The 19,319-nt window shown below is 50.7% G+C and overlaps 1 protein-coding gene across 2 annotated transcripts in view; it reads right to left on the bottom strand.

Annotated features, from left to right (window-relative positions):
- Positions 1-19,319, bottom strand: part of inpp5d (inositol polyphosphate-5-phosphatase D) — a 212,564-nt gene that overhangs the window by 96,437 nt on the left and 96,808 nt on the right. For both annotated transcript variants that reach the window (XM_072474741.1, XM_072474742.1), the window contains exons 12-17: positions 18,420-18,616; positions 12,963-13,080; positions 9,956-10,052; positions 7,956-8,094; positions 5,243-5,351; positions 3,655-3,743 (exon numbers count right to left, since the gene is read on the bottom strand). In XM_072474741.1, the coding sequence (XP_072330842.1) occupies positions 3,655-3,743; positions 5,243-5,351; positions 7,956-8,094; positions 9,956-10,052; positions 12,963-13,080; positions 18,420-18,616 (749 nt within the window). The remainder of the gene's footprint in view (positions 1-3,654; positions 3,744-5,242; positions 5,352-7,955; positions 8,095-9,955; positions 10,053-12,962; positions 13,081-18,419; positions 18,617-19,319) is intronic.

The raw sequence follows: 19,319 nt of genomic DNA, 5'->3' as shown, positions 1-19,319 counted from the left end.
GCCAACAGGTACCAGGTGCTTGCTACATATATGTATGAGGTAAAGGGCTGCAAGATGGATGAGCGGACTGACTGTGGCACCACAGTGAAGGATGCCATTCAAGTGGGGGGATCAAAGAACAATGTGCCACTGATAGTATAGACAGGGTGATAGCTACTGTTCTCTGCAGTCAAGAGCGTGGGTCTGGACGGCTGTGTTGCCTGCCAGCGCCAGGGTTCAGGACATCTGCTCAGGGCTAGAGGAGAACCTGCAGTGGGATTGGGAGGATTCAGTGGTCATGGTCCCTCTAAGTACCAATGACATAGGCAGGACCAACAACGGGGTTCTGCATAGAGATTATGAGGAGCTAGGCACTAAATCAAAACAGCAGGACCTCAAAGGTCTCTGGATTATTACCTGAGCCACGTGCAAATTGACACAGGGTAAATAAAGTTAGAGAGATGAATGTGTGGCTCCAAAACTTGTGTGGGAGAAATGGTTTCTGGTTCATGGGGCGCTGGCACCAGTACTTTCTTTAATTTTAGTAATCTTTATTGCCACAAGTAAGCTTACATTAACACTGCAATGAAGTTACTGTGAAAAGCCCCAAGTCGCCACACCCTGGCGCCTGTTCGGGTACACTGTGGGAAAATTCAGAATGTCCAATTCACCTAACAGCACGTCTTTCAGGACTTGTGGGAGGAAATCGGAGCCCCCGGAGGAAACCCACGCAGATACAGGGAGAACGTGCAGACTCCACACAGACAGTGACCCAAGCCGGGAATCGAACCTGGGACCCTGGTGCTGTGAAAGTGGTGGTATTGTTGGGATGGCCAATGCCTGAACCGTGCTGGGACCAGTATTCTAGTGAGCCACGGAACCAGGGATGTAGAGGAGATTTTTAATTAAATAGTGGAGGCAAGGGATCAATTTGGGCAGATGCGGTAAATCAAAGAGTCGAGACAAGGCAAGATAGAAAGGTATTAATGTGAGAAATGGTAAACAGACCTGGACAGAAAGGGAAAGAGAGTAAAAATCTAACAGTAAATCAGCAGATAAGGCGAGAGGTTAAAGAAAAAAAAGGGCAGCACGGTGGCACAACGCCATCGCTGCTTCACGGCGCCGAGGTCCCAGGTTCGATCCCGGCTCTGGGTCATTGTTCGTGTGGGATTTGCACATTCTCCCCATGTTTGCATGGGTTTCACCCCCACAACACAAAGATGTGCAGGCTAGGTGGATTGGCCATGCTAAATTGCCCCTTAATTGGAAAAAATGAATTGGGTACTCTAAATTTATTTTTAAAAATAAGAAAAGGACAAAAAAGGGTTCTGTATCTGAATACATGCAGCATTTGAAACAAAAGAGGGGAACTGATAGCGCAAATAGATATTAATAAGTACGATCTGATAGCCATTATAGAGATGTGGCTAGAGGATGACACAGATTGGGACCTGATTATTGAAGGGTACATGACGTTAAGGAAGGACAGGAAGATAGGAAAAGGTGGAGGGGTGGCTCTGTTAATTAATGAAGGTACGGCAGAATAGAGAGGGAAGACATAGGTTCATGAAATCAGAATGTAGAAGCAGATTGGGTAGAAATGAGAAATGATAAAGGCAAGAAGTACTTGTGGGAATGGTATATAGAATCCCTGTCGTACACACATGGTAGGACAGAGTAAAAAGAAAGGAATAAAGGGAACTTGTCAGAAAGATATCACAATAATCATGGGGAATTTTAATCTACGTAGAGACTGGGAAAATCAAATGGGCAAAGGTAACCTAGATGAGGAGTTCATAAACTGTTTTCAGATAATTTCTTAGAACAGCACATACTGGAGCCGACCAGAGAGCAAGCTATACTAGACAAGATACTGTGCAATGAGATAGGATTAATTAACAACCTCATGGTGATGGCGCACCTAGGTTGCAGCGATCATAATATGACAGTGGATGACACTGTGGCACAAGTCATGCACCACAGGGATGACTACTGGAGCCTCAACATTTTACAATTTAAATTAATGACTTGGAAGAAGGGACCAAAGGTATGGTAGCTAAATTTGCTGATGGCATAAAGATATGTAGGAAAGTAAGTTGTGAAGATGACATAAGAAGGCTACTAAGGGATATAAATAGGCTAAGCAAATGGGCAAAGACCTGGCTAATGGTGTATGGTATGGGAAAATGTGAAATTGTCCATTTTGGTAAGAAGAATAAAAGAGAAGCATATTATCTAAATGGTGAGAGATTGAAGAGCTCCGAGATACAGAGGAATCTGGGTGCCTCAGTGCATGAATCACAAAAGATTAGTATGCAGAAAGTAATTAGGAAAGCTAATGGAACTATTATTTATTGCAAGGGGAATTGAATACATAAATAGGGAGGTTATGCATCAGTTGTGCAGGGCATTGGTGAGATCACATCTGGAGTATTGTGTACAGTATTGGTCTCCGTATTTAAGGAAGGATGTAAATGCGTTGGAGACAGATCAGAGAAGGTTTAACTAGACTAATACCTGGAATGGACGGGTTGGCCAATGAGAAAAGGTTGGACAGACTAGATTTGTATCCACTGGAGTTTAGAAGAGTAAGAGGTGACTTGATTGAAACGTAAAAGAATCCGAGGGGTCTTGACATGGTGAATGTGTAGAGGATGTTTCCACTTGTGGAGAACCTAGAACTAGGATCTAGAATCTAAATATAAGTGGTCGCTCATTCAAGGCAGAGGTGAGGAGAAATGTTTTCTCCCGGAGGATTTTGAGTCTTTAGAACTCTCTTCCTCAAAAGGCAGTAGAAGCAGAGTCTTTGAATATTTTTAAGGCAGAGATGGATAGATTCTAGATTAACGAAGGAGTGAAAGGTTACTGGGGATAAGCAGAAATGTGGGGTTGAGGTCACAATGAGATCACCTACGATCTTATTGAATGGCGGAGCAGGCTCGAGGAGCTGGTTGGCCGACTCGTGCTCCAAGTGGCATGGTAGCACAGTGGTTAGCTCTGTTGCTTCACAGCGCCAGGGACCCGGGTTCGATTCCCGGCTTGGGTCACTGTCTGTGCGGAGACTGCACCTTTTCCCCATGTCTGCGTGGGTTTCCTCCGGGTGCTCCGGTTTCCTTCCACAAGTCCCGAAAGGCGTGCTTGTTCGGTGAATTGGACATTCTGAATTCTACCTGTGTACCCGAACAGGCGCCGGAGTGTGGCGACTAGGGGCTTTTCACAGTAACTTCATTGCAGTGTTAATGTAAGCCTACTTGTGACAATAATAAAGATTATAATATTATTGTTATAAGTCACATGTTCGTCTTTAATCTGGCAGTGGGATTCAGAAACCTGCACGGAAAATCCTGTCCATAGTGTTGAACAGCTGTGTGGAGGTGACTCAGAGAAGGATAGACCTGAGCAACACATCATAGAGCAAAGAGTCATAGATGTATACAGCATGGAAACAATCCCTTTGATCCAGCTTGTCCATGCCGCCCAGTTTCTATCATGAAGCTACTCCCACTTGCCCGCATTTGGCTCATATCCCTCTATACCCACCCTGCCCACGTATATAGAATTAGATAATGCTAGAACACTGATACGACATAGTGCTTCTTGGCAAGTATGGACTGCATCTTGGCAAGTACATGAAAAACATAAATTAACCTGGGAAGAATGATTGCTAATACTCACTCCAGTGGCTTTTTGCTTGATGTAGTTGTAAATGTCTCTGCTATCACGCTCGTAACGATAAGATGGAGGAAAGGTGATCTCTTCTTCCTCTACAGTAAAAAAAAAATGCGACAATAAAATTATTTCCTGCTTTTTTGGTTCCCTGCTCAGCACCCTGTCATGATACAGAATGGTTCAGTGTGCCTAGCCATCTCTGTCCCCTTATAGGGGATGCCTGTCAGCGCATGAGCTCAGTGAGCCAGGGAGATCAGAGATCACTGCACCCCTTGGCATAGTGAGCAGAGCTCAGGCAGGTCGTCAAGAGTAGGATGCCAATTGTGCACACCCGGTAAAGTTCCAACACACTCTGTAACTATGTTCTGCCGAAAATTGTGCCAGATTCAAAACTGTGAGTCACCTCTGTTCACCCCACCACAACAGACAACAGCTTTCATTCCTCACTAGAAGATAATAAGAGGTAAGGCTCAACATTGAGCCTCAGCAGTGATTTCCGCCACAAAAGCTGTTAGAGACAAGACCAACGCTGTCCTGTCAAAATGTTGGGAATAATTTCACAGCCTTCCTACCACCAGCCGGTGTGACCCTGAAAATTCCCTGGATGTCCTTCCTACCATCCACCTGCCCGTCCCTTAACTGCCCACAATTGTACATGGGACAGACGAGGACCAGCCCCAATTGAGGCCTTTCAGTGGCAAATTATTGGTCATTTAAGGGCCGTTTCTCACCTGGCCTCAGTTTCGAGACTGGTGGGAAGAAATCACTTCAACAAATTTGTGTATTTTAATCCTTAATTCTCTCTACTCCGCTCATCTATTATATTTTTACCATTTAGTGTACATGATATCTAATTCTTCCCCACAAAATGAATCACCACTTTTCTCGATACTAAATTTCACGCCGACATGGGCAGCACAGTAGCACAGTGGTTAGCACTGTGGCTTTGCAGCTCCAGGGTCCCAGGGTCGATTCCCTGCTTGGGTCCTTGTCTGTGTGGAGTTTGCACACTCTCCCCCCATGTCTGCGTGGGTTTCCTCCGGGTGCTCCGGTTTCCTCCCACAGTCCAAAGATGTGCAGGTTAGGTGGATTGGCCATGCTAAATTGCACTTAGTGTCCAAAAAGGTTGGGCGGGGTTACGGGGATAGGGTGGAGGTGTGGGCTCGGATAGAGTGCGCTTTTCAAGGGCCGGTGCAGACTCGATGGACTGAATGGCCTCCTTCTGCACTGTAAATTCTATGATTCTATGACTCTATGACATTAATCTGCCCAATATGTAATGAGCTAAGCTACTAAGATTTGTCTTCTACTTTGGAGCAAAGACAAAGATATCCAATTAGAAAGAGTCTCATGAAGAATTCATTGATAACCTTTGTATAAGTCTGAGGAGAAAGTTTGATTTAACAGAGCCATAACAGGTTCAGAATGCTGATTTTGTCTTTCCTGGAGGCTCAAGCTGAGACCCAGGCCCATGGAGGACTAGGCCTTGGCCTTGGCCCAGGCCCAAGCTCATTGAGGTCCATGCAGGCCCTGGTCCACATTTTGGCCCTTCACACAGCTTCACATTCCTTGCACTATTGCTATATGTTATTACCGAATTGAAGGAAAACCTTCTTGTCATTCTTCTCCATGATCAGCTGGTCCTTGGTGAGTAATTCCTGGTACTGTTGCTGCTTGACTTTCTCCACAATATTCTCAGCCTCCTGCTCAAAAACAAGAGATGTTGAATCACAATGTCATCCTGTGCTAGAAAGCCCTACCTCGGTGAGAAATATTTTAAATATATTTTAAGAAAAGGGGATTTCAATTTTGATTTTAAAAATAACGCAATAAAATCCCCAAGAAGTAATTAAATAGTTTGAATTATTGGTCCAGTTGTCTGATTACAATGAATTCAAAATGGTCATTGAGCTGTTTATTACCCTACCTGAAAGCGTCTCACATAAAGATTGACAGCTGAGCCTATAATTCTCCCACAGTGAGCTAGATTGAGAGCTGTGTATTTCTTTTGTCGTTTAATGGGAAATTGAGTAGCAGTGTTTTTTTTATAAATTTAGAGTACCCAATTAATTTTTTCCAATTAAGGGCAATTTAGCGTGGCCAATCAACCTACCCTGCACATCTTTTGGGTTGTGGGGGCGAAACCCACACAAACACGGGGAGAATGTGCAAACTCCACACAGTGACCCAGGGCCGGGATCGAACCTGGGACCTTGGAGTAGTAGTGTTTAACGATTAATTGAAAGCTGTTCTTTTCAGGTGTGAAATTAAAAAAGTTAATATTGAATTCATAGTGAAGTTTTCTTTTCAAAACGCCAAATCCCTATTTCTTCATGCAATCACTCCTGGAGCGAATCATTCTCTCCACACGGTCTTAAAACTGAACGAAAATATTGGGGTTTTGGTCCAGTATCCTAGCCACTGTTCGGGTCTGGTCTGGATTTGTAATACAGGAGAAGGAAACCAGGGTGGTTTTATTCCTCTTCTGGTACTGAGGTTAATTATCAAGCCTGCTGGGAAATCATTAGCTTTCCCCCAATGTGATTTTCTTTAGAAAATGTACCATGGACCAGCCAAGAAGGCAACAAGGCCTCATACCCAATGCTTCATCATCCTGTCTCACTCTGCACTCATTAGGGAACCCAGTCCAAATGAGTGCACTGTTAAAACAAAATATAACTTTCTTGCTTCATTTTCGGTCATTGCACAGATGGCATCTACAGGAGAATCCCAGCAGGGAAATTCACCCCACGGGAGAGATCTCACACGAAGACTCCAGCTGGGATTTGCAGCCCCCCTCGTGGTGTATTTCTGGCGGTTGGCTGCAAGCAGGATCTACTGATCTGCTCAAAGCTAATGGCGATTTGCATGGCTCACCTATCCTGGTGCTGGGGAACCTGCAATGGCTGGGGTGTGGGGGGTGCCTTTGGCTGGACTGGGACTGGGAGATCCCACCTTCAGGGGAACCTGCAATGGCTGGAGGTAGGCGGGGGGGGGGGGGGGGGGGGGGGGTGCCTTTGGCTGGACTGGGAGATCCCACCAACAGGAAGGAGCAGAAAATCCCGCTTCTATCTTGTTAGGCATCTCCCTCCTTGTTCCCTGTGGCAGTTTCATCACACCTTGTATTGCCAGGCCTCTGGTAATGAAAGCCTGAGCATTCATTACCCTCAAGAGCCATCCCATGTCACCTGTCAGGAATGAAAGGCCCTCTGTGGCCATGTGTGTATGTGTGCATGCGTGCGCACATGTGTGTGTGTGTGTGAGGATGGGCCCATGTGTTGGCATATTCAATAGGCCAAGCAGTCCATCAAGCCTGCTGTATCATTGGAGAGAGTTCCAAATGAATTTCTACCTCAACTCCACTTTACCGCCCTTCCCCCTTGTCCTTTGATTTCCTTACTGCGAAAAAAGTCTATCATTCACAGTCTTGAATATGTTCATTGACTGAGCATCCAAAGCTCTCGCGAATGGAGAATTCCTGAGTTTCACAGCAAACTCTTTGTAAAATGCTTCACATCTGTCCACTTTAGCATTGGGGTGAAGGGCAGCTGTACAGAGAGTTCACAGCTCGAATGATGAGAGTAGTGATTTTCAACTATTTTTTTGGTTAAGGAACCCAATAATATCTTGCGAAATTCTGTGGAATTGCAGCTCCCTCCTCTCCCACCATATGTATATACATGTAAAAGAAAACAAAGCAAAACACTATTGAACAAATTAATCATTATTTTTCATGAAATGCAAGAATATATCTGGAAAAATTTAATCATTTTCAAATGACCTGAAGATTCCTTGGGCTCTTTGGGCTCTTTTGGAACCTCAGTCACAAAACACTGGAGTACGGATGCGAACCCATCTCTCTGTGGGGCACTGCGCTGGGCCGAATGACTTCACTCAATCCTCAGTCACTACTTGGGGTCCATGATGTGGAGATGCCGGCATTGGACTGGAGTGAGCACAGCAAGAAGTCTTACAACACCAGGTTAAAGTCCAACAGCTTTGTTTCAAATAACTAGCTTTCGGAGCACTGCTCCTTCCTCAGGTGAACATTCATTCCTGGTGCTGTAAGACTTCTTACTACTTGGGGTGGCATAGGCTTCACCCCTCTCATGGCTGAAATGCTGGCACCCACCTTTTAGGCTCACATGGGTGGGTGGCACAATGGTTGCTGGCAGCCGTGGGACCCTGGCGTCGGCCAGTGCCTTCAGCAAAGCGAGGAAGAATGATTCAGAGAGGGTATTACTAAAATGGGACCTATAAACTGTGACTGTAGTGGCAAGAATGGTTACATAGCCTGCTGCCCTGACCTGTGATGGAAGCTCCACTCTGTAGTTCAAATCTCCAAGCCAGAAGAGGTGTGTGAACCGATTAGTGATGTCAAACGGACTTAACTTCTTATCTCCGAGGTTCAGAAAGCGCAGAATATTGACGTAATTCTGGTTCCGTCTGTCAAAGGGGAAAAGTAGAACAGATTAGAAAAATCCAAGGTCCTCAAAAAAAAAAGAGATGCCCTTAATTTTCAATCATTAAGATGACGCTTTCCTTCTCTGACACCTTTGCTCTGGGGTTCATAGGATCATGCAGCATGCAGGAGGACATTCAGCCTATTACACCCATCCCGTCTCTTTGAAAGAGCGAGCCAATTAATCCTACTGTCCAGCTCTGTCCCCATAGTTTTTCAAGTATTTATCCAATTTACTTTGAAGAGTTATTATTGAGTCTGTTTCCACCACCCTCACAGACAGTGCATTCCAGGTCATAACAACTTGCTGCATAAAAATGTTTCCTCTCATCGCACGTACCTTCCGTTCCGTTAGGAATCTAGTCGCTCTGACCAAATTAAGTCACTCGGCTCAGCATGGTCATGAGGCCAAGACTGTGTGACCTAGTTGCTTCAAGACAGTTCCAGGCGGTATATTTACCACTGACTTAACAGAGGGTAAGGCGACACGGTGGCAAAGCAGTTTGCACTGCTGCCCCACGGCACTGAGGACCCGGATTCGATCCCGGCCTTGGGTCACTGTACGTGTGGAGTTTGCGCATTCTCCCCGTGTCAGTGTGTGTCTCAGCCCCACAAACCTAAAGATGTGCAGCGTAGGTAGATTGGCCACGGCAAATTGGCCTTTAATTGGAAAATAGAATTGGGGACTCTAAATTTATATAAAAAAAGAACCAGCAGGGGGTAGATCGAAATGCAGCACGGCCAATTTTGTGGCTGAATCCCAGTGTCAGGAACCCTGATCCAGAAGCCAGATGTACTGGGATATCTTGGACAGGCACCAATTGCATAGTGATAGCTAGGTAAACTTCCATAAAAGAAAGACTAACATTTATACAGCACCTTTCATGACCAAAGGACACCCTATAATGCTCAACAGTAAATTAAGTACTTTCGAAGTGTAGTCGCTGGTGTAATGTAGAAAAAGTGGCATTGACTTAGTGCACAGCAAGCTCCCACAAGCAGCCATGAGATCATCTGTTTCTTCAGTTGTGCTGGTTGAAGGATAAGTGTTGGTCAGGATACCAGGAGAACTCCCCTGCTCTTCTTTGAATAGTAATATGGGATCTTTTACATCCACCAGAAAGAGCAGATGTTGCATTGGCTTAAAGTCCCATTGGAAAGACAGCATCGTCAGCAGTGCAGCACTCCTTCAGCACTAGATTTTGTAGTCAGGTCACTGCAGTGGGACTTAAACCCACGAACTTCAGATTTGGAGGCAAGAACATTATTGTGGTGCCACAGCGAAAAGGGAAAATCAGTTGCGAAGAATTTGAGAATAAATCTAAATCCCAACTCTCAGGATTATTTGCTGAGCCGAAGAGACTTCCCAGAATCTCTAATTGAGCTCTGAAAGTATTTTCCCGAGGCATCAAAAATCCACAGATTTGGCGGCACTGGTAAATCCCGCCAACAGGCAAGACTCTAAGATCCTGCGCAAGTCTTTCTTCGTCAAGCATCACCTCAGATTCACCAACCCCTCATAATTTTCTATCATTTACAAATGTAGTCAATTTATATTGAGTTTCTGAATGCAATAAGGGGGGGGTTTAACTCACGTATTCCTAGAGGAAATAAGAGTTATAATCCAAGTTGCCAAAATAAAAGCAAAACGCGTTGGATGCCGTAAATCCGGAAAGGAAACTAAAAGTGCAGAAAAAACTCAGCAGACCCACAACATCTGTGGAGAGTTAACGCTTCGAGTTTAACATGACTCTTCAAAACAACATTTAACGCTTGTGCAATACCTCACCCACCATTTCAACCCTTCCCAGGGTAAAAACCTCATCAGTTTCTCTTCCCTTTTACCTTAACTTCTTCTCGCTTCCTGAGGTCAGGTGACTGTTGACAAATCCAAAGGATGTACCGTTAAACATGAAGGACACTCCCACTGCACCTTTATTACCTGAAAAATAAAATACAATTGTTCAATTGATTACTTCATCAGGGCAAAAACTAAAACTTCATTTAAACTTTTAGTCCCGGGTGAGATCTATCGGCCACGTTACGCCCGGAAAGCAGAGCGGCCGGCAGATGCCGGGAGATCCCTCTTCCAGGATAAAACTGGCTCGTCACGCCTCGCGAGATCTAATGTGATCTGGCGATACGTCACAATGTGAATCCTGTCCATTGTGGCCAGGATCACTTTCTGGCAAATCTGCATATTAGAGTGAGATAGCTCGTCTCACTTTGAAGCATTCCCGAGATCTACCCAAGGCGTGGGTTCTAACTCCCTCTCCTTGGAGACTCAGGCGAGTGCCATTCAGTACTCGTCTCCACAAATGGGGACCAGACGGATCGGCAGTTGTGGGATTCTCCCAGGGGATTGGAGGCCCCCAAGTGCCTTATGGGCAGGGTAGCACCCTGGCAGTGTCACCTGAGACCCAGCCTGGCACTGCCAGGGTGGCAGGCTTATATTTTCTGCGCACCGGAGGGTGCCTAGTGTGGGGGTGCTGAGAACCCCCATTTTGGTGAGTTGGGGCTTGGGGGATGTTCGGGAGTTGTGTCGGGGCGGAGGGGGCGGGGGGGGGGTGGGGTGGTGCAAGACATTGGGGCGCCATCTAAAATGGCATCCTAGTCTCTCCCTGCACTGAGGAGTTCCAGCGAGTGGAGCTCCTCAATGCAGAAAACAGGACTTCCCACCAGTCCCAGAATGTGAAGAGACAGTGGCTGTCCCACCCAGTCCCAGAGTGCGAAAGGTCAGTGTGTGACCCACTGTCCCACCCAGTCCCAGAGTGTGAAAGGTCAGTGTGTGACCCACTGTCCCACCCAGTCCCAGAGTGAGAAAGGACAGTGTCTGACCCACTGCCCCACCCAGTCCCAGAGTGTGAAAGGACAGTGTCTGACCCACTGTCCCACCCAGTCCCAGAGTGTGACAGGACAGTGTCTGACCCACTGCCCCACCCAGTCCCAGAGTGTGAAAGGACAGTGTCTGACCCACTGCCCCACCCAGTCCCAGAGTGTGAAAGGACAGTGTCTGACCCACTGTCCCACCCAGTCCCAGAGTGTGAAAGGACAGTGTGTGACCCACTGTCCCACCCAGTCCCAGAGTGTGAAAGGAAAGTGTGTGACCCTCTGTCCCACCCAGTCCCAGAGTGAGAAAGGACAGTGTCTGACCCACTGTCCCACCCAGTCCCAGAGTGTGAAAGGACAGTGTCTGACCCTCTGTCCCACCCAGTCCCAGAGTGTGAAAGGACAGTGTCTGACCCACTGTCCCACCCAGTCCCGGAGTGTGAAAGGACAGTGTCTGACCCACTGTCCCACCCAGTCCCAGAGTGAGAAAGGACAGTGTCTGCCCCACTGTCCCACCAAGACCCAGAGTGTGAAAGGACAGTGTCTGACCCACTGTCCCATCCAGTCCCGGAGTGTGAAAGGACAGTGTCTGACCCACTGCCCCACCCAGTCCCAGAGTGTGAAAGGACAGTGTCTGACCCACAGTCCCACCCAGTCCCAGAGTGTGAAAGGACAGTGTCTGACCCACTGTCCCACCCAGTCCCAGACTGAGAAAGGACAGTGTCTGACCCACTGTCCCACCCAGTCCCAGAGTGAGAAAGGACAGTGTCTGACCCACTGTCCCACCCAGTCCCAGAGTGAGAAAGGACAGTGTCTGACCCACTGTCCCACCCAGTCCCAGAGTGAGAAAGGACAGTGTCTGACCCACTGTCCCACCCAGTCCCGGAGTGTGAAAGGACAGTGTCTGACCCACTGTCCCACCCATTCCCGAGATAGAGAAAGGACAGTGTCTGACCCACTGTCCCACCCAGTCCCAGATTGTGAAAGGACAGTGTCTGACCCACTGTCCCACCCAGTCCCGGAGTGTGAAAGGACAGTGTCTGACCCACTGTCCCACCCAGTCCCAGAGTGAGAAAGGACAGTGTCTGACCCACTGTCCCACCCAGTCCCAGAGTGTGAAAGGACAGTGTCTGATCCACTGTCCCACCCAGTCCCAGAGTGTGAAAGGACAGTGTCTGACCCACTATCCCACCCAGTCCCAGAGTGTGAAAGGACAGTGTCTGACCCACTGTCCCACCCAGTCCCGGAGTGTGAAAGGACAGTGTCTGACCCACTGTCCCACCCAGTCCCAGAGTGTGAAAGGACAGTGTCTGACCCTCTGTCCCACCCAGTCCCAGAGTGAGAAAGGACAGTGTCTGACCCACTGTCCCACCCAGTCCCAGAATGTGAAAGGACAGTGTCTGACCCACTGCCCCACCCAGTCCCAGAGTGTGAAAGGACAGTGTCTGACCCACTGTCCCACCCAGTCCCAGAGTGAGAAAGGACAGTGTCTGACCCACTGTCCCACCCAGTCCCAGAGTGTGAAAGGAGAGTGTCTGACCCACTGTCCCACCCAGTCCCAGAGTGAGAAAGGACAGTGTCTGACCCACTGTCCCACCCAGTCCCAGAGTGAGAAAGGACAGTGTCTGACCCACTGTCCCACCCAGTCCCGGAGTGTGAAAGGACAGTGTCTGACCCACTATCCCACCCAGTCCCAGAGTGTGAAAGGACAGTGTCTGACCCACTGTCCCACCCAGTCCCAGAGTGTGAAAGGACAGTGTCTGACCCACTGTCCCACCCAGTCCCGGAGTGTGAAAGGACAGTGTCTGACCCACAGTCCCACCCAGTCCCAGAGTGTGAAAGGACAGTATCTGACCCACTGCAGCACCCAGTCCCAGAGTGAGAAAGGACAGTGTCTGACCCACATCAATTCAACAATTCTGTAGACCCATTACGTTTAGAAATCACCATCAGTAAATGCCGCGAGTAACACAATACCTTCCCACTCCTTTGCCTAAATTAGCAATGTAGAAAATGTTTGTACCGAGAGCGTTGGCGATCCCAGTTTTGACACTGCTTGTGGAAATGTGACTGATCCGGTTTACATGTTCTGGTTTTGCCAGGATAACTATCCGTATATTCCACAGGGTCTGTGTTGCAATCTGTGAAGGAAAAGAACATTCAAAACATCAGAAATAAGAAACTGTTTCCTTGTGATATCTGATCTTGTTCACTCAGTTGGCTGGTTGACGATGCGGAGCGAGGCCAACAACGCGGGTTCAACTCCCTTACTGGCTGAGGTCATTCATGAAGGCCCCACTTTCTCAACCTTGCCCCTTCCCCTTTCCATAGGTGTGGTGACTCTCAGGTTAAATGACCACCAGTCAGCTCTCCCCCTCAAAGGAGAAAGCAGCCTATGGTCATTTGGAACTGTGGCAACATTGAGGGCAGCACGGTAGCATGGTGGATAGCACAATTGCTTCACAGCTCCAGGGTCCCAGGTTCGATTCCCGGCTTGGGTCACTGTCTGTGCGGAGTCTCCACGTTCTCCCTGTGTGTGCGTGGGTTTCCTCCGGGTGCTCCGGTTTCCTCCCACAGTCCAAAGATGTGCAGGTTAGGTGGATTGGCCATGATAAATTGCCCTTAGTGTCCAAAATTGCCCTTAGTGTCCAAAATTGCCCTTATTGTTGGGTGGGGTTACTGGGTTATGGGGATAGGGTGGAAGTGTGGGCTTGGGTAGGGTGCTCTTTCCAAGAGCTGGTGCAGACTCGATGGGCCGAATGGCCTCCTTCTGCACTGTAAATTCTATGATTCTATGATTTACATGATCTTGTCATGTGTTAATGCAAGGGTTGGTGGAGAAGGAGGCGTTGGTGGAGGCAGAGAGGGAGGGGCTGGTGGAGGAGGAGGAGCTGGTGGAAGGGAGCTGGTGGAGGGAGTTGGTGGAGGAGTAAGGGGTTGATGGAGGTGGAAGAGGAGGATGAGCCGGTGGTGGAGAGGGAGGGGTTGATGGAGGGGGAGTAGCTGGTGCAAGTGAAGGGGTTTGTGGTAGAGGAGGAGGAGGGGTTTGTGGAGGAGTTGAGATTAGTGCAGGAGGGGAGGTTGGTGGTGGAGGAGGGGCTGGTGGAAGGGGTTGCTGGAGAGGGAGGAGAGGTTGGTGGAAGAGGAGGAGGGCTTTGTAGAGGAGTGGGGTTGGTGGAGGAGAAGGCCCTGGATCAGGAGGGGGGTGTTGGTGGAGGCGGAGGGGCTGATGCAGAAGAGAGGTTGGTGGAGAAGGAAGAGCTGGTGGATCAGGATTGCCTTGTGGAGGAGGGGGATTTGTAGAGGAGGGTTAGTGGAGGGGATTTCTGGAGGAGGATGGGTTGGTGGAAGAGGAGCAGTGCTTCATAGAGGAGGTGAGGTTGGTGGAGAATGAGGGCCTGGTGCAGGAGGGGGGTTGGTGGAGGTGGGGGAGAAGGGTCTGGTGATGGAGGGGGGTTGGTAGTGGATTAGAAGCTGTGGGAGGATGTGCTTATGGACAAAGCGGGGCTGGTGGAGGAGGAGGAGCTGGTGGCGGAGGAGGAGGGTCTGGTGGAGGAGGGTGTTGGTGGAGGAGGGGGGGCTGATGGAGGAGGAGGAAGGGCTGGTGGAGGAGGAGGAGAGGCTGGTGGAGGAGGAGAGGTTGTTGGTGGAGGAGGGGTTGGTGGAGGAGGAGAGGATGTTGGTGGAGGAGGAGGGGTTGGTGATTAGGTGCTGGTGGAGCAGGAGGGGCTGGTGGAGCAGGAGGGGCTGGTGGAGCAGGAGGGGCTGGTGGAGCTGGAGGGGCTGGTGGAGCTGGAGGGGCTGGTGGAGGAGGAGGAGAGGCTGGTGGAGGAGGAGTGGATGGTGGAGGAGGAGGGGATGTTGGTGGAGTTTTAGGGGCTGGTGGAGCTGGTGGAGCTGGAGGGGCTGGTGGAGCAGGAGGGGCTGGTGGAGCAGGAGGGGCTGGTGGTGGAGGAGGGGATGGTGGAGGAGGAGGGGATGGTGGAGGAGGAGGGGCTGGTGGAGGAGGAGGGGCTGGTGGAGGAGGAGGGGCTGGTGGTGGAGGAGGGGATGGTGGAGGAGGAGGGGATGGTGGAGGAGGAGGGGATGGTGGAGGAGGAGGGGATGGTGGAGGAGGAGGGGCTGGTGGAGGAGGAGGGGCTGGTGGTGGAGGAGGGGATGGTGGAGGAGGAGGGGATGGTGGAGGAGGAGGGGATGGTGGAAGAGGGGGGCTGGTGGAGGAAGAGGGGCTGGTGTAGGAGGAGGGGCTGGTGGAGGAGGAGGGGCTGGTGGAGGAGGAGGGGCTGGTGGAGGAGGAGGGGCTGGTGGAGGAGGAGGGGCTGGTGGAGGAGGAGGGGCTGGTGGAGGAGGAGGGGCTGGTGGAGGAGGAGGAGGGGCTGGTGGAGGAGATGGGGCTGGTGGAGGAGGAGGGGCTGGTGGAGGAGGAGGAGGGGCTGGTGGAGGAGATGGGGCTGGTGGAGGAGGAGGGGCTGGTGGAGGAGGAAGGGCTGGTGGAGGAGGAGGGGCTGGTGGAGGACGAGGGGCTGGTGGAGGAGGAGGAGGGGCTGGTGGAGGAGATGGGGCTGGTGGAGGAGGAGGGGCTGGTGGAGGAGGAAGGGCTGGTGGAGGAGGAGGGGCTGGTGGAGGAGGAAGGGCTGGTGGAGGAGGAGGAGGGGCCGATGAAGGAGGATGAGGGGCTGGTGGAGGAGAAGGGGTTGGTGGAGTATTAGGGGCCGATGGAGGAGGAGGAGGAGGGGTTGGTGGAGGAGGGATGGTGGAGGAGGAGGAGGGGCCGATGGGGAGGAGGAGGGGCCGATGGGGGAGGAAAGGGGCTGGTGGAGGAGGAGGGGCTGGTGGAGGAGGAGGGGCTGGTGGAGGAGGAGGGGCTGGTGGAGGTGGAGGAGGAGGCGCTGGTGGAAGAGATGTCATAATATACACACAGGTATATGATGGTGCACAGACAGGCAGTGATTGACACACAGGATGACCAGTAAGCACACAAAACACAGCAGCCAATCACTAGACAGGACACGACCACTATAAAGCCAGAGGGCACCAATTTTCCCGCGCACTTGGGATCCAGCCTCTGAGACAGTCAGAGCACATGAGCAGCAACTAGAACATACACCAGGGGAAAAATTCTCCCGAAACGGCGCGATGTCCGCCGACTGGTGCCCAAAACGGCGCCAATCAGACGGGCATCACGCCGCCCCAAAGGTGCGGAATGCTACGCATCTTTGGGGGCCGAGCCCCAACATTGAGGGGCTAGGCCGACGCCGGTGGAATTTCCGCCCCGCCAGCTGGCGGAAACGGCCTTTGTTGCCCCGCCAGCTGGTGCGGAAATGACATCCCCGGGCGGTGCATGCGCGAGAGCGTCAGCGGCCGCTGACAGTTTCCCACGCATGCGCAGTGGAGGGAGTCTCTTCTGCCTCCGCCATGGTGGAGACCGTGGCGGAGGCGGAAGGGAAAGAGTGCCCCCACGGCACAGGCCCGCCCGCGGATCGGTGGGCCCCGATCGTGGGCCAGGCCACCGTGGGGGCACCCCCCGGGGCCAGATCGCCCCGCGCCCCTCCCAGGACCCCGGAGCCCGCCCACGCCGCCTTGTCCCGCCGTTGAAAAGGTGGTTTAATCCACGCCGGCGGGACAGGCAATTTATCGGCGGGACTTCGGCCCATCCGGGCCGGAGAATCGAGCGGGGGGGCCCGCCAACTGGCGCGGCCCAATTCCCGCCCCCACCGAATATCCGGTACCGGAGACTTCTGCAACCGGCGGGGGCGGGATTCACGGCAGCCCCCGCCGATTCTCCAACCCGGCGAGGGGTCGGAGAATGACGCCCCATGTGGTAGTAAGATAGTCTGGTCAGGTTAGCCTCAGGTCTCCAGTCAACTCAGCATAGTGTCAACCCACAGTTAAAGTATGTATGATAGTTAAGAGTTCAATAAAATTAAGTTGCATTTCTTCAAGTGTTGGAAGCCTGTGTTCTCTCACTACTGCAGCAAACGCAGTCCTCGCAGACCCGGCATACCCAACACATCAGGAGGAGGGGGTAGTGGAGGAGATGGGGTTGGTGGAGGAGAAGGGCCTGGTGGAGGAGGAGGGGTTGGTGGAGGTGGAGGGGCTGGTGGAGGTGGAGGGGCTGGTGGAGGTGGAGGGGCTGGTCGAGGAGGAGGGGCTGGTGGAGGAGGAGGAGGGGCTGGTGGAGGAGGAGATGGGGCTGGTGGAGGAGTAGGGGCTGGTGGAGGGGCCAATGGAGGAGGAGGAGGAGGGGCTGGTGGAGGAGGAGCTGGTGGTGGAGGAGTAGGGGCTGGTGGAGGCGTAGGGGCTGGTGGAGGAGGAGAGGATGGTGGAGGTGGAGGAGGAGGGGCTGGTGGAGGCGTAGGGGCTGGTGGAGGAGGAGAGGATGGTGGAGGTGGAGGAGGAGGGGCTGGTGGAGGAGGACGGGATGGTGGAGGAGGAGGGGATGGTGGAGGTGGAGGGGCCAATGGAGGAGGAGATGGGGATGATGGAGGAGGAGGGGCTGGTGAAGGAAGAGGGGGAGGGGCTGGTGGAGGAGGAGGGGGAGGGCATGGTTGAGGATGGGATGGTGGAGGTGGAGGAGGAGGGGCTGGTGGAGGAGGAGGGGCTGGTGGAGGAGGAGGGGATGGTGGAGGGGGAGGGGTCACTTCTTTCTTCTTCCCTGTCATCATACACCATGAACATTCTGTTGCGTCCGATAAAGAATAAATAAACAAATTATTCTCATGTGATGTGGATAACTGGGATTTAGAATTATTCTGAGGATATTTCAATCATTTCCTCTTTTCCAAATGTTGTTGCAGCTCCCCCTTACCCCCCCATTGGTCCACAGTGATGGCGATGAAAAAGGTCTGTGAATGAGCAATGAGTTAAGCCAAGTCCTACTGTGATGTGGTGGCAGGGGTTGCTTTTGAGATTTGCTGCATCACCCAAAATATACTCCATTTCAATCATCATTTTCTTGAACCCTAGTACTTTATCAGATGAACAGTATCAGTGCTGAGTGCACAGATCTATTCTACCAGCTGGCAATGGGTTAGGTAACAGCGAATGATAGCTGGGTTCAAGTGCCTAATCAGGCAAAGATTCCTGAAGTTCCTACCAATTAGTCATCAACATTTGATTTGTGTGGTTATTTGGGGCTAAGTGACAGGAAACCTATCCTCAATGGCAGATCTCTTCACCCCACACTGCCCCACCCCAAACCCCCAGTAACTATTCCCATGGTCCAGAGCACTATTGTCCTGTCAGATTCATGTCCAGGTTTAGCTAATCCAGTATCTATGGTTCACCTTGATTCTGAACTTCCATCATAAGACCATAAGACTTAGGAGCAGAATTAGGCCACTAGGCCCATCGATTCTGCTCCGCCATTCAATCATGGCAGACACCATCTTGGAAATTATATCGGCTCAAAAGCCACTCCCACTTCCCTCGTCCCTCACTCTATGGACGATAGGGCTTCAATACACTTGCATGTACTTACGTGTTTAAACTTGATATAGGTGATGTTCTTTAGTGTGGATTTGATCAGGTCCACCCACTCCCTCTCTCCCTGCGTATCTTCTTGCGTGCCAATGATATAAATGTCATGTGGGATGTCAGCGGCTGTGTCATCCCGGGTTTTCCCTTGGCCACGGCACAGGAACCATGACTGTATGTCCGCGGGAGGCGAGGCATTGCCTGAAAAACAGCAACAACCACTTGCAGTTATATCACAGCACAAAATGTCCCAAGGCGCTTCACAGGAGCAGTATCAGACAAAACCTGACCCCAAGCCACATAAGCAGGTATAAGGACAGTTGACCAAAAGCTTGGTCAAAGAGGTAGGTTTAAAAGAGAGAAAGGGAGAGAGAGTTAGGGAGGGAATTCCAGAATTTAGGGCCTTGGCAGCTGAATGATAATGGTACTGATGCACGAGAGGCAGAGTTCTCAGAGAGTTGTCAGCCTGCAGGAGAATACCGAGGGGGGGAAAGAAAAAGCATAGACATTCTGATGGGTTTTATTTCCTAATAGTTTTCTGGGGCTAAGTCCAGTCCTGTCAGTAAGATCTTGATCACTACTGAGCCTTTCCCAGTCTGACATCCAGGCAATTTCTAGCAGGCCCAGTGAACAAAAACCCTTATTACTGCATTCATTGTCAGGATGTGGGCATTGCTGACCGGACTGGCATTTAATGCCCATCCCAATTCTGGAGAAGATGCAGCGATGTTTGGGCTGAACTTTCCGGCTGAAATCATGAGCCTGCCATATTTAAATGAATACTTAAGGGTTCGTTAGGTTTGTTACTTTGTTACCAAGCCGATTTACCCTGATAATACATTGTCTACACCATAAAATCTTTGCGTGGGCAGCTGGGCAGGAGAAGGAAGTGCGTTTTTTTACG

Source organism: Scyliorhinus torazame, chromosome 14 (genome assembly GCF_047496885.1).
Source record: "Scyliorhinus torazame isolate Kashiwa2021f chromosome 14, sScyTor2.1, whole genome shotgun sequence".
NCBI lineage: Eukaryota > Metazoa > Chordata > Chondrichthyes > Carcharhiniformes > Scyliorhinidae > Scyliorhinus > Scyliorhinus torazame.
This window is presented reverse-complemented; position numbering and strand designations above follow the sequence as displayed.